Source organism: Hypanus sabinus, chromosome 10 (assembly GCF_030144855.1).
Source record: "Hypanus sabinus isolate sHypSab1 chromosome 10, sHypSab1.hap1, whole genome shotgun sequence".
In the NCBI taxonomy this organism is placed as follows: Eukaryota; Metazoa; Chordata; class Chondrichthyes; order Myliobatiformes; family Dasyatidae; genus Hypanus; species Hypanus sabinus.
In genome coordinates this window covers 89,235,672-89,249,876 of record NC_082715.1, presented here as the reverse complement: position 1 = coordinate 89,249,876, position 14,205 = coordinate 89,235,672, and the positions used below count along the sequence as shown (strand labels likewise).

Here is a 14,205-nt window from a genome sequence, read left to right as displayed (position 1 = left end):
AAGAAGTTAGTAGGTCAGACAGCATCTATGGAGGGAAATAACCAGTCAGTGTTTTTGGTTAAAGTCACTTGTCCCCATATCCTACCCTTCATTCCACTGTATGTCCTGGCAGATTCCTCCTTCAGCCCCTTATCTCTTGCATCTGTTATCTCCCAGCCTCTCACATCATTGCTCTCCTCTGCCTACCCACCTTTCCCTTCACTTGGTCTCAACTATCACCTGCCGGTTTGTACTCTTTCCCTTCTCCTTGCATTATTTTGGCTTCTGCCCCCTTCCTTTCCAGTCCTGATGAAGGGGCTCACCCTGAAACGTGGCAACTGTACATTTCCCTCTGTGCTGAGTTCCTGCAGCATATTGTGTGCTGGCCAACGCAGGCCCTTCAGCCCACTGTTGAGATGGTGTGCTGGAACATGACAATTAGTGTAGATAAGCATTCAAGACTGGCAATTGTAATGCTATCTATTAACTACTTATCTGTATTAATACCATTTTTCATCACTTTGCTTGTAGTTTTCTCTGCCTTAATGCTTCATTTTTTTCATCTAGATATAGTAAGCCCTTGTACATGAAACCATATTACCTAGAAGGAAGTAAAAATGCAATGTACAATGCCTATAAAAAGTATTCACACTCTTGGAAGCTGTTATATTTTATTGTTTTACAATTCGTAATCACGGTGGATTTAATTTCGCTTTTTTGACACTGGTCAACTTAAAAAGACTGATTTGTGTCTGAGTGAAAACAGATCTCTACCGTCATCTAAATTAGTTATAAATATAAAACACAATAATTGATTGCATAAGTATTCACCCCCCCCCCCCCCACCCTTAATATGACACCAAATCATCACTGGTGCAGCCAATTGGTTTTAAAAGTCACACTTAGTTAAACTGTGGTCTGTTTTTGGGAGACTTGTGTGCAGTCGAGGTGTTTCAATTGATTGTAATAAAAGTACACCTGTATCTGGAAGGTCCAACTACTGGTCAGTCAGTCTCCTGGCAAAAACTGCACCATGAAGACACAAGAACATTGCAAGCAACACCAGGCAAAGATTATTGAAAAGTACAAGTCAGGAGATGGATACAAGAAAATTTCCAAGTCACTGAGTATCCCTTGGAGTACAGTTAAGTCAATCATCATGAAATGTAAAGAAAATGGCACAGCTGTGAATCTGTCTTGAGCAGGCTTTCCTCAAAAACTGAGTGATAATGCGACAAGGGGGCTGGTGAGGGAGACCAATGACAACTCTGGAGGAGTTACAAGCTTCAGTGGCTTAGGTTGGAGAGACTGTGCATACAATAATTGTTGACCGGGTGTTTCAGCTTTATGGGAGAGTGGCAAAGAGAGTGCCACTGGGGAAAAAAAAACTCACATGAAATCTGAGCTAGTTTGCCAGAAGGCATGTGGGATACAGCTGAAGTCAGCTGGAAGGAGATTCTATGGTCTGTGGAAACCAAAATTGAGGTTTTTGGCTATCAGACCAAACGTTATATTTGGTGTCAGCCAGTCACTGCAGATCATCAAAAATGCATCATGATGATGCATCATGCTGTGGGGATGCTTCATTGCAGCAGGCCCTTGAAGGCTTGTGAAGGTAAAGGGTGAAATGAATGCAGCAGAATACAGGGAAATCCTGGAGGAAAATCTGTTGCAGTCTGCAAGAGAACTGCAACTTGAGAAAAGATTTGTTTTCCAGCAAGACAGTGATCCCAAGGATAAAGCCAAAACTACACAGGAATGGCTTAAATACAACCAAGTTAATGTCCTGGAGTGGCCAAGCTAGAGTCCAGACCTCAGTCCAATTGAGAATTTGTGGCTGGACTTGAAAAGGGCTGTTCACTCATGATCCCCATGTACTCTGACAGAGCTTAAGCAGGTTTTGAAGAAGAATGGAGAAAATTGCAGTGTCCAGATTTGCAAAGCTGATAGAGACCTCTCCACACAGACTCAAGGATGTAATTGCTGCCAAAAATGCATCTACTAAATACTGACTTGAAGGGGGGAGGGGGGGGTGGTGAATACTTATGCAATCAATTGTTTTGTAGATTACATTTGTAATTAATTTAGATCACTTTGTAGAGATCTGTTTTCACTTTGACACAAAGGAGTCTTTTTCTGTTGATCAGTATGAAAAAAAAAGCCAAATTAAATCCACTGTGATTCAATGTTGTGTAACCCCTGGGTCGCCTCAGGCTCGCTCAGCTCGTTCTCGTCTAGGGGGAGCAGCCTTCAGCCCCGCCAAACTGAGTAATCAGCTTGTGTGGATGCTGTGTGATGTCCCCACCTCGCCAAAGAACAAACAGGACACCATATGCGATTATAAAATTACTATCTTTATAAAGTTTATAAAGATTACTATAATTAAATTAATTAATAACGATACACTATACATGAAGGAAAAGAAAGTAAAGAAAAGGCGCCAAACTTATCAAAGTCCAAACCACTTAGTGCACAACCATTGGAGCTCAATTACTGAAGTCTTCTGGCCACCATTCGATCCCCTCTGAACTCCTCGACTTGCAGCTCAGGACCACCCGAAGTGGTCAACCAAGCACAAATATCTTCGTCTCCTCTCCTTGGGGTACCTCCTGGCTTCGGCCCCCCTGCTTGGGGTCTGTTCCTCGCCCAGTTTACAGCATCGCGTCCTCTCTCTCTCACCCCCTCGCGCCGATCTCCCCAAAAGCCCACCAACAATAGCTTACAGACTCAGAAGAAAGAACAACATTAATCCCAATTGGTTAACAAAGGAATTCAATTCTCGTTATCAGTAAATTTTAACCCAAACAAGCTTCCAGCACTCTCTCGCAACAATGAAGCATTCCTACTTTTAACAAAACAAAGAAGCCATTTTAATTAACATAGGCAGTAACAAAGAAAAAGAAGAAACCCCCCTTTACAGTTGTAAAACAATAAAACATAGAAACTTCCAAGGGTGGGTGAATACTTTTTATAGGTACTGTAATAACTTGACAATACAGCATGAAAGAGTGAGTTGTGCACAGGGTTTGGAATTTAAGATTTGTAGTCAACATTTGGTGATTATTTACAGGTACTAAACAATCAAATGAAGACCAATATTGGTGTGTAAAATTTGTCTAATCTTTTACATATTTAATTCATCTGTATCCATACTCTTTTTGGATAAAGTAATACTTCAGCATGAATTGCAATTAAGGCTGATGTAAGATTCTAAATTCATGTGACTGAGAGGGGAGGGGCTGAGGTCTTTGGGCCAATATATGATGGAAGAGGATTTTAATGAAGAAAAATGATTAACCAAATGAAGCATGTATTTCAATGAGGCATACCATGTTATGGCAGATTTATTTTATTCACAACGCATCATTTTCCGCAACTTAGACCATCTCCAAAAAAATCTTAGCACCATACATATCTTTACCTCCCCTACCCTGCTCCACTTAGCAGCAGGATTGCTCTTTCCATGATTCCCTTGTCCATTTGTCCCTCCCCACTAATCTCCCTCCCAACACTTCTATCACTGCAAGCAGCCAAAGTGCTTCATCTGATCATTCATCTCCTCCTTTACCTCCATTTTGGGCCCCAAACAGTCTTTCCAGGTGAGGTAGCACTTCACCTGTGAATCTGCTTGGGTTGTCTGTTGTGCTCAGTGCTCCAGAAGTGGCCTCCTGTACGTTGGTGTGACCCGTCATAAATTAGGGAAAGATAACACCACCCTCACTGCAGAGAAGCAACATGTGCTGGGTAGTCTCCAACCTGATTTGCTGAATATCAATTTCTCCTTCCAGTTTGGAAAAAAAATTCCCTCCTCTCTTCTATTCATCACTTTGGACCTTTACCTCTTCTCACTCCCTGTCACCTCCCCTGGGTTCCCTTCCTCCTTCCCTTTCTCCTATGGTTCACTCTCCTGTCAGATTCTGTCCTCTCCACCCTTTACCTTTTCTACCCCCTTGGCTTCACCTATCACCTTTCAGCTAACCTCCTTCCCATCTTCTCACCTTTTTATTTAGTCATCTTCCCCCTTTCTTCCCAGTCCTGAAAAAGAGTCTTGGCCTGAAACATTGGCTGTTCATCATTTCCATAGATACTGCTTGACCTGCTGAGTTCCTCTAACATTTTGTGTGTGTTGCTTTGGCTATCTAGCATCTGCAGAATTTCTCATTTATTAAAATCAGATTAATTGCATGCCCTTATTTCAAAATTTTGGTGTCCCATTATCTGTTTTAGAAGTGCAATCCAATCCTTCACAATTGCCTATAATCCACCTGCAGATGATTTACTGTCACAATAAGGTTGCATGGAAATGTACTTAACACCACTGTGGTATTTCTGATGCAGTAAGCATTAAGTTTGTAGTCTTTGTAATTTTTCTTGTTAATTGCTGATAGAATATGCTAATTCCTACTATTTCCTTACTAATGCATTAAATGAAAAATGTTTAACCTTAATGTATTTTCAAGAATTTTTATTTACTTGCATTGAATTCGCAAATCATGGAACTGTGTGTATCTCCTCCTTTACCCGCATGAAATCAACAGCATCCACAGCCATCGTCATGTGCCTAACTGCAAGAATAAATTACAAATTGTTTTTAGTGATGGCACAGGAAATCCTCCTTCATCCAGTAAATGTATATTAAATCATGAAGCATTCAGTATACTTAACCCACACTAATCTCATTTATCATTTGTGGGGTGTATGAGGTAGCCAGAGCACATGGAGGAAACACTTGCAGACACAGGAAGAACATGTAATCTTCACATTGGCAGAACTAGACATCAGAATACCCTACTTCCTTAATGGTAAATTTATTTAAATTTTGCAGTGGATGCAGGGCAGCATCTAGATTCACTGAAAGTACACTATTCTTGCTATAAAAGGCAAGTTTTGTTTATTGACTTTTTAATATATTAAGACATAGGTGCAACCTTTCAAATTCTGACGGTTGTTTCTTTGCATTTGAATTGTTCCACCCTCAGTATAACATGTAGTGCTCATGATTCTTAAAGTTTTGGTTTTCCTTGTTGTTTAATACTTCATTGTTTGCAGGATTTCCCCAGATTACGAATGCCCTTCTTATGGACTGTCTGTATTTAAGTGCTTGGGAGACCAACAGGATGGATTTGCTAGATGTTGCAGGGCTGCAGGCATCTTTTGCTGGGTGGGAACTGGGCACTTCTGTGAGCAAAGCTGGGAGTGCGGAGCTGAGCAGACTAACTCACTTGCCCACTGAATCAGTGAAGCCAGAGCAGTTCTTCCCTCACCTTGCTCTCTTCTCAGTTGTTTCTGCAGTCCTCTTCCGCATACTGTTTTTGTTCATTTTCAATTTACAAACAATTCAGATTGCGAGCAGTTCTCAGGAACAGAACCATGTCATAACTGGGAACGGTCCATATCCCAAAATTTCTATGTATCAACACACACAAAATGCTGGTGGAATGCAGCAGGCCAGGCGGCATCTCTGGGAAGAAGCAATGTCGACATTTCAGGCTGAGACCCTTCATCAGGACTAACCAAAATAAAAGATAGCAAGAGATTTGAAAGTAGGAGGGGGAGGCGGAAATCTGAAATGATAGAAGACCAGAGGGGGTGGGGTGAAGCCAAGAGCTGGAAAGGTGATTGGCAAAAGGGATACAGAGCTGGAGAAGGGAAAGGATCATGGGACAGGAAGCCTAGGGAGAGAGAATGGGAGGGGAGCACCAGAGGGAGATGGAGAACAGGCAAGGAGTAATGAGTAGAGAGAGGGGGGGGGATAAATAAATCAGGGATGGGGCAAGAAGGGGAGGAGGAGCATTAACGGAAGTTAGAGAAGTCAATGTTCATGCCATCAGGTTGGAGGCGACCCAGCCGGTATATAAGGTGTTGTCCCTCCAACCTGAGTTTGGATTCATTTTGACAGTAGAGGAAGCCATGGATGGACATATCAGAATGGGAATGGGACATGAAATTAAAATGTGTGGCCACTGGGAGATCCTGCTTTCTCTGGCGGACAGAGCGTAGGTGTTCAGCGAAATGGTCTCTCCCAGTCTGCATCGTGTATCACCAATATATAAAAGGCCACACTGGGAGCACCTGACGCAGTATACCACACCAGCTGACTCATAGGTGAAGTGTTGCCTCACCTGGAAGGAAGATGTATAACCTTACCTTTATTTCACTTTCTGTAAAATGGTTAATGAAAGATAAAAGTTGGTGCTTTTTACATGGCTGCTTGTCTCTCAAGGATTCCTTAATATGATGGGAAGCTCAGCCTCTTGCTAAATACTAATGATCCTTAGTAAAGGCAGTTGACAAATGTAATACGATAAAGGAGAAAACATGTGCCTCAGGGGCTACTAAATTATTATGGATGTTTGTTTCAAGGTCAGCTGTGAGTCCAGTTCCTTAGAAATAAAACCAGAATACTGGAAACATTCAGCAAAGCAGCATGTGTGGGAAAAGAAACAATTAATGTTTAATATCACAGATCCTTTGTCAGAACAATTTTGGATTTTCAACCTTGTTCTATTGAGCAGAAAACCTGGATTGATTTTTAAGCCAGCTGATCCTTAATATAATACTAATTGATATACTACACATTTTAATGATCTCATAAAGAAACTAGCTGCTGCTAATAAACTTATGTTTTTGTGTCTTTTGCTCACAGATGGTCTGGCTGCCTTGTCTTTTTCCGTAAGCACACTGACCTTGATTGGGATGCTAGCGGTTATAACTTACACAGTATGTACTTACTGTCTCATTAACATTGAATTACATTCAGTTCAGCAAAATGTTAGATTCAACAACATCGAGCTCATACTCAGACTTAAGCATAGAAAAATATATTTACTTTCATTGTGGAAGAGTTAGCAAAGTAAAAATTGAAACCAAGCTTGGATATATGAGGGCATATAATTAAAACAAAAACAAATCTCGAAGGTTGAATTTAAGAGTTAAAGTGAGGTGGAACAGCAGCGAGATTTAGAAGATGAGATTCCAGAGCCTGATGTTAGGTACCTGAAGTCATGGACATTTCAATGGGCACTATAACGAGAGCAGGAGTAGAGGGTTACAGATTACTTAGAGGGTAATAAGGTTGGCAGAATTTTCAGTAAAGGGGCATGATAATGAAATTGAAAACGAGTTAGATTTTGAAATAATTGGGTAAACAGTTTTAATACAAATTTAGACATGGCAGCAAAATTGCAGAAGACATCAAGTGTACAGAGTATAGATTAGAGGGTGGGATAAATAGTTTATTGGAATACAACGGTACAGGGATGAGGGCATGAAGACAGTTAATCATATAAAAGCGAATTGAATAATTGAAGCTCACCTCAGTGTCAAGCATGATACGTTGCCAACAACCTGATTCAGCTCTGCACAATTCTTAGCGAGAGCAAAGTAGTCACTACCTCGAGTCAAAAACGCAATTTTATTTTTCCAATAGTTAGTTATGGAAAATGGTGGTAAGTTGTTTTCAGATGATGGTGCCAAAGAGCAGTATGTAGATAAGAAAAATGAGGAAGATGCCAGGAGCAGCCCTTGAGTGACACCAGGAATAATGTCTGTATATGGGGAGAGATGCCTCAAGTTCATGTTCAGTTTTATTGTCATTCAACTATATTTATGCATACACCAAATGAAAGTCCATTCCTCTGGACCAAGGTGCACAATATGGTGCATATAACTGACACACAACACATATTGTAGTATTACCACAAATAAATTTACAAATAATAAAATGTATTCCAGGTGATTGACATTTAGCATAAGGTGTATTTACCACACAAGTTTAAAAAAAAAGTAAGCCTCATAATGCTACTGTCGCTTTGTAAGTGATGAGACCTGGGTGGTGGCAGGGTGTTAAGTAGTCTTGTGACCTGGAGAGAAGGCCTAGCAGAAGAATTTCTAAGGACAGAAAATGCAACCTGTTGGGCACAGCTCCACTGCCCTGAATAATGGAGAGGTTTTAGAGGTGCATGACATTCTTTCTGTTGTAGACAATTTAAGCATGAGGAGGAATAGATTACTTTCATCTGAATGACAGAAAAGGATGTCAAGCAATTTATAGTGTTCCTGAAGTAGAATCAGAATGTTGTAGTTGAAACTGCAAGATATGAGTGCATGATCAGATTCACACTTCACTAATCTCAGCACTGTGCTGAATCTAGTGAAAATCATAATCCTAAACAGTAAGCAATTTGACTAACCGGTTGTTACTGTTGATAATACATTCAGGCGCTCTCTCGTTCTCACATGAGTGTTTTATGAATGATGTTGAATCAGTGTTCTCATTAAGACTGGAAAAGAACTTGAATATTTAATAAAGTGAGATGATTAATTAGAAAATCCCAAACTTATGATGCCAATAATTAGTGTGAGAAATACAACTGAATTTTGAATTTGTTTGGCACAGCTTTAGGATACAGATGATAATTAGCTTGCTTTGACTTGGATGCCAAGCCAATTATGTTAAGAAGAAAAATTCTTTTAGTAACTTGAATAGGAAGTACAGTGGTTGAAAACCATTATTCTCTTTCTTAAGAGTAAGGCGTGGTTGTCTAAATAGAAAAGGACTTCATAAACACAAGAGATTCTGCAGATGCTAGAAATCCAGAGCAACGCACCCAAAATGTCAGAGGAACTCAGCAAGTCAGACAGCATCAATGGAATGTAATAAGCAATTGACATTTTGGATCAAGACTGGAAAGGAAGGGGTAGAAGACTGAATAAATGACAGAGGGAGGAGAAGCAGGGTTTAATTTCATGGCAAAGATCAAATGTTTCTAATACTGTTTGGCTTAATATATTGGCTTAGATATTCCTGGTTATGGTGCATCTCGTAGGATGCCACATGTTTATTCTTGAATCCTTAAGCTTGTAATATTTTTGGTGTGCATTTTTTTTTCTGAGGTGCATTATGAGCTGATACTTGGATGGCAAGGTCTTCGGTGTATCTAACATGTTGGTGAAAGTTGGGAGTAATGAAATTTAAAGATTGAAAAGCGTTCCTCCAAAGTCTCCCCCATTTTTTTTTGTAACTATTCAGCATTACAATGTTCAGATCTTTGCCTTTATGGCTGTGCCTTTCATCTGCAAAAGATGACTTCTGGAAAATCTTTACTAATCCTTTACTTTTCTTGGCTCCTTTTAAGAAGCTCAGTAAAATCTCTTTCACGAAGCTGTTGATTATCTGAAAATCAAAGTGTTTTTGTATCTCTCCTGTGCAACATCCTAGGACATGTTAATCAATTGAAATGGAAGTTCAACCTTGTAGGTTGGAAATTATAGGGATTGATAGCTACTGTATGTCCTGGTTCATTTTATTTATACATGTGGTCAGCTTTTCATTTCTAAATTCATAGATCATATTATTTAAGACTATGTAATGGGCTGTTCACCAATTAATATTAATTCAAAGTTCAAAGTATATTTATTATCAAAATACATGTATATCATCATATACAACTGTGATTCATTTTTTATTTTGGGGCACGCTCACTGAGTCCAAGAAACATAATAGAATCAATGAAAGACTGCATCCCATTGAGAGGAAACTGAATTGGTCTAGCCATATAAACTCCGTGGCTACCTGAGCAGGTCAACAGCTAGGAATTCTGTGGCATGTAACTAGCCTCCTGATTTCCCAAAGCGTGTCCACCATCTACAAAGCTCAGGTCGAGTTGAATGGCATACTTGCCACTTGCCTGGATGTGTATAGCTCCATCAACACTCAAGAAGCTTGACATCATCCAGTACAAGGCAGCCCTCTTGACTGATACTCCTACCACATGCATCCAATCCCTCCACCATCGATGAACAGTTGCAGCAGTGTGTACTGTCTACAAGATGCACTGCAACAACAACACCAAAGTTCCTAAGGCAGCACCTTTCAGAACCACAACCACTACCATCCAGAAGGATGAGAACAGCAGATACCTGGGAACACCACCACTTGGAACTCCCCTCCAAGTCACTCACCATCCTGACTTGGAAGCATATTGCCATTCCTTCATTGTCACTGGGTCAAAATCATGAAATTCCCTCCCGAACAGCACTGTTGTCGTATTTACACCTCAGGGACTGCAGTGATTCGTGAAGGCAACTTATCACCAGGAGATGAGTTATTAACTTCAAACTTACTGCATTTTCACTCAGAATTGAACTGCATGTGCATGTAACGAGAGCTGTATAACTCATCTCCTATCTTAGGCCACTAACTTATCAATCACCCCATGCTGTGGGCTAAGACACAGACTTCTACAAAAAAGGGATCCAAATGCTCCATGACCGCTGGACTAAGTGTGTAAATGTAGGAAAAATAAATGTGCTAGGTTTTCGAAAATTTACTCCTACCTTAGGCCGTGAACTTATCAATCACCCTTCGTACATCAGTGGAAGATTGTCAGAGTTTTAGGTGATGTGCCAAATCTTAGGAAACTTTTAAGAAAGTAGAGGTGATATAGTGCTTTCTTCATAATAGCACTTATGTGCTGGATGCAGGACAGATACTCTAAAATAATAACACTGAGGAATTTAAAGTTGCTCACCCTCTTCACTTCTGATCTCCTGATGAACAGTTGCTTCTTACTGAAGTCAATAATCAGCTCCTGGGCTTAATAACATGAGTGAGAGTTTGTTGATGTGGTACCACTCAGCCAGATTTTCAATTTCCCTCCTATACGCTGATTCATCATTTCCATTGATTCACCCTATGATGTCATCAGCAGACTTGCATTGGTGCTGTGCATAGCCTCACAGACATAGGTATAAGGAGAGTAGAGCAGGTGGCTAAGCATGCAGCCTTGTGGTGCACCTGTGCTGATGGAAATTGTGGAGATGTTGTTGCCAATCTGAACTGACCAGGTTCTTCTGCAAGTGAGGAAATCCAGGATCCAATTACACAAAGAGGTTATGAAGCCAAGATCTTGAAGCTTATTGATTAGTTTTCAGGAGATGATAGTATCGAATGCTGAGCTGTAGTTGATAAAGAGTATCCAGATATAGACATCATTGCTGTCCAAATGTCCCAGGGTTGAGTGAAGAGCCAGTTAGATGGTATCTGCTGTAGAGCTTGTTGTGCTGGTAGACAAATTGGAGCAGATCCAAGTCGATCCTCAAGCAGGAATTGATATCTTTCATCATCAACCCCTCACTCTATATATAATTGCTACGGGACAATGGTTATTGAAGTGGATTACCATGTTCTTCTTAGGCTCTGCTATAATTGAAGCCTGCTTGCAGAAGGTGGGTTCCTAAGACTGTTGAAGTGAGAGGTTGGAGTTATCAGTAAATACTCTGTCCAGTTGATCGGCACAGGTCTTTAGTATTTGGGCCAGAAACCCCATCTTTCCATGGGTTCACCCTCTTGAAGGAATCACGGACCAGAATATGGTCTCTAATGAAGTAAAATGAAATTACCATTTAACGCTGCTATGTTTGTCCTTTAGAGTTTGTGTTCTGACATTTCCTTTTCTGTCCAGCTGGTGTTGGCTGCATGTTTTTCCTGTTATCCCACTTTTTTTTCCAGAGCTATCTTTGTGGCCACTAACCCTCTTTTTTTTTACCAGATCCCAAACTTTATTATCAGGTAGCTAATATAGAACTTGCATTATTCTAATGGAGGCTTCAATTTGATATAAATTGGAACTGATCCTTGGACAATTTTAATTTTATTATTGGTCTGTAGAAAATTGTTTACAAACTTCACCTGAAGGAATTGCATATTTATAGAATAGATTTTGAAGTTCTGATTGGTGTGCAAGAAGTGAAAGGCTTTCGCTTTTCAGAATCAGGTTTAGTGTCACCGGCATATGTCATGAAATTAGTTGTTATGCAGCAGCAGTACATTGCAATAGATTAATAAATGTTAAATGGTGCAAAAAGTGAAACAAATAGTGAGGTAGTTCAATATCTATTCAGAAATCTGGTGGCAGAGGGGAAGAAGCTATTCCTGAATCACTGACTGTGTGCCTTCAGTCTCCTGTACCTCCTCCCTGATGGTAGATATGAGAAGAGGGCATGTCTGGGAAATGGATGTCCTTAATTAATGGATGCTGCCTTTCTGACACACGACTCCCTGAATATGTCCTGGTTGCTGGGGAGGCTAGTGCCCATGATGGAACTGACTAAGTTCACAACTTTCTGCAGCTTATTTCAATCCTGTGCCTTGTCCCACCCACAGATGGTGATGTAGCCTATTTGAATGCTCTCCATGGTACATCTGTAGAAATTTGCAAGTGCCTTTGGTGACATAACCAAATCTCCTCAAACGCCTAATATACCTGCTGTCATGCCTTCTTTGTAACTGCATCAATAGGCTTGGCCCTGGGTAGATCATCAGAGATGATGACACCTAGGAAATTGAAATTTCTCACCCTTTCCACTTCTGGTCCCTCTGAGGACTGGTGTGTGTGCCCTTTTCTTATCTTTCCTGAAGTTCACAATCAGATCTGTGCTTATAAATTTATGGAAACAGGCCATCCAAGGATATTCTGTTTATAAAGCATCCATTTACAATAATCTGCACTAATCTCATTTTAGTCTCAAATTCTTATCTGTCTTGCTCCTGTATGCCTTTTCATCACCATCTGAAATTCTGCCGACAAGAGTTGTGTTGTCCACAAATTTATAGATGGTATTTGAGTTTTGCCTAGCTGGACAGTTGTGTGCATTGAGAGAGTGGAGCAGTGGGTAAAGCACTCATCCTTGAGGTGGCCATTGTTGATTATCAGCAAAGTGGAGCTGTTATTTCTGATCCTAACAAACTTCCCGTGAATAAGTTGAGCTTCCAGTTGCAGAGGGAGGTACAAGAGACCCAGGTTTTGGAGCTTTTTGAACAAAACTGCAGGAACAATTGTGTTAAATGCTGAGCTGTAGTCAATGAACAGCAGCCTGATGTACAGTGGCATGCAAAAGTTTGGGCACCCCGGTCAAAATTTCTGTTACTATGAATAGCTAAGAGAGTAAAAGATGACCTGATTTCTAAAAGGCATAAAGTTAAAGATGACACATTTCTTTAATATTTTAAGCAAAATCACTTTTTTATTTCCATCTTTTACGATTTCAAAATAACAAAAAAAGAAAAGGACCCAAAGCAAAAGTTTGAGCACCCTGCATGATCAGTACTTAGTAACACCTCCTTTGGCAAGTATCCCAGCTTGTAAATGGTTTTTGTAGCCAGCTAAGAGTCTTTCAGTTCTTGTTTGGGGGATCTTCTCCCATTCTTCCTTGCAAAAGGCTTCTAGTTCCGTGAGATTCTTGGGCCGTCTTGCATGCACTGCTCTTTTGAGGTCTATCCATAGGTTTTCAATGATGTTTTTAAGTTGGGGGACTGTGAGGGCCATGGCAAAAACTTCAGCTTGCTCCTCTTGAGGCAGTCCATTGTGGATTTTGAGTTGTGTTTAGGATCATTATCCTCTTTTCATCTTCAGCTTTTTTTTTACAGACAGTGTGATGTTTGCTTCCAGAATTTGCTGGTATTTAATTGAATTCATTCTTCCCTCTCCCAGTGAAATCTTCCCCGTGCTACCTGGCTGCAACACAAGCCAAAAGCATGATCAATCCACCCCGTGCTTAACAGTTGGAGAGGTGTTCTTTTCATGAAATTCTGCACCCTTTTTTCTCCAAACATACCTTTGTTCATTGTGGCCAAAAAGCTGTATTTTAACTTCATCACAGGACTTGTTTCCAAAGTGCATCAGGCTTGTTTAGATGTTCCTTTGCAAACTTCTGATGCTGAATTTTGTGGTGAGGACGCAGGAAAGGTCTTCTTCTGGTGACTGTTCCATGAAGGTCATATTTGTGCAGGTGTCACTGTACAGTAGAACAGTGCAACAGCACTCTCGATTCTGCTAAATCTTCCTAAAAGTCTTCTGCAGTCAAACGGGGATTTTGATTTGCCTTTCTAGCAATCCTACGAGCAGTTCTCTCGGAAAGTTTTCATGGTCTTCCAGAACTCAACTTGACCTCTACTGTTCCTGTTAACTGCCATTTCTTAATGACATTACAATAGACAATAGGTGCAGAAGTAGACCATTCGGCCCTTCGAGCCTGCACTGCCATTTTGAGATCATGGCTGATCATCTACTATCAATACGTGGTTCCTGCCTTGTCCCCATATCCCTTGATTCCCCTATCCATAAGATACCTATCTAGCTCCTTCTTGAAAGCATCCAGAGAATTGGCCTCCACTACCTTCCGAGGCAGTGCATTCCAGACCCCCACAACTCTCTGGGAGAAGAA

At 40.6% G+C, this 14,205-nt stretch overlaps 1 protein-coding gene across 2 annotated transcripts in view; it reads left to right on the top strand.

Moving 5' to 3' along the window:
• The window catches only part of lmbrd1 (LMBR1 domain containing 1), a 186,090-nt gene that overhangs the window by 111,034 nt on the left and 60,851 nt on the right, over positions 1-14,205 (top strand). For both annotated transcript variants that reach the window (XM_059982288.1, XM_059982289.1), the window contains exon 7: positions 6,626-6,699. In XM_059982288.1, the coding sequence (XP_059838271.1) occupies positions 6,626-6,699 (74 nt within the window). The remainder of the gene's footprint in view (positions 1-6,625; positions 6,700-14,205) is intronic.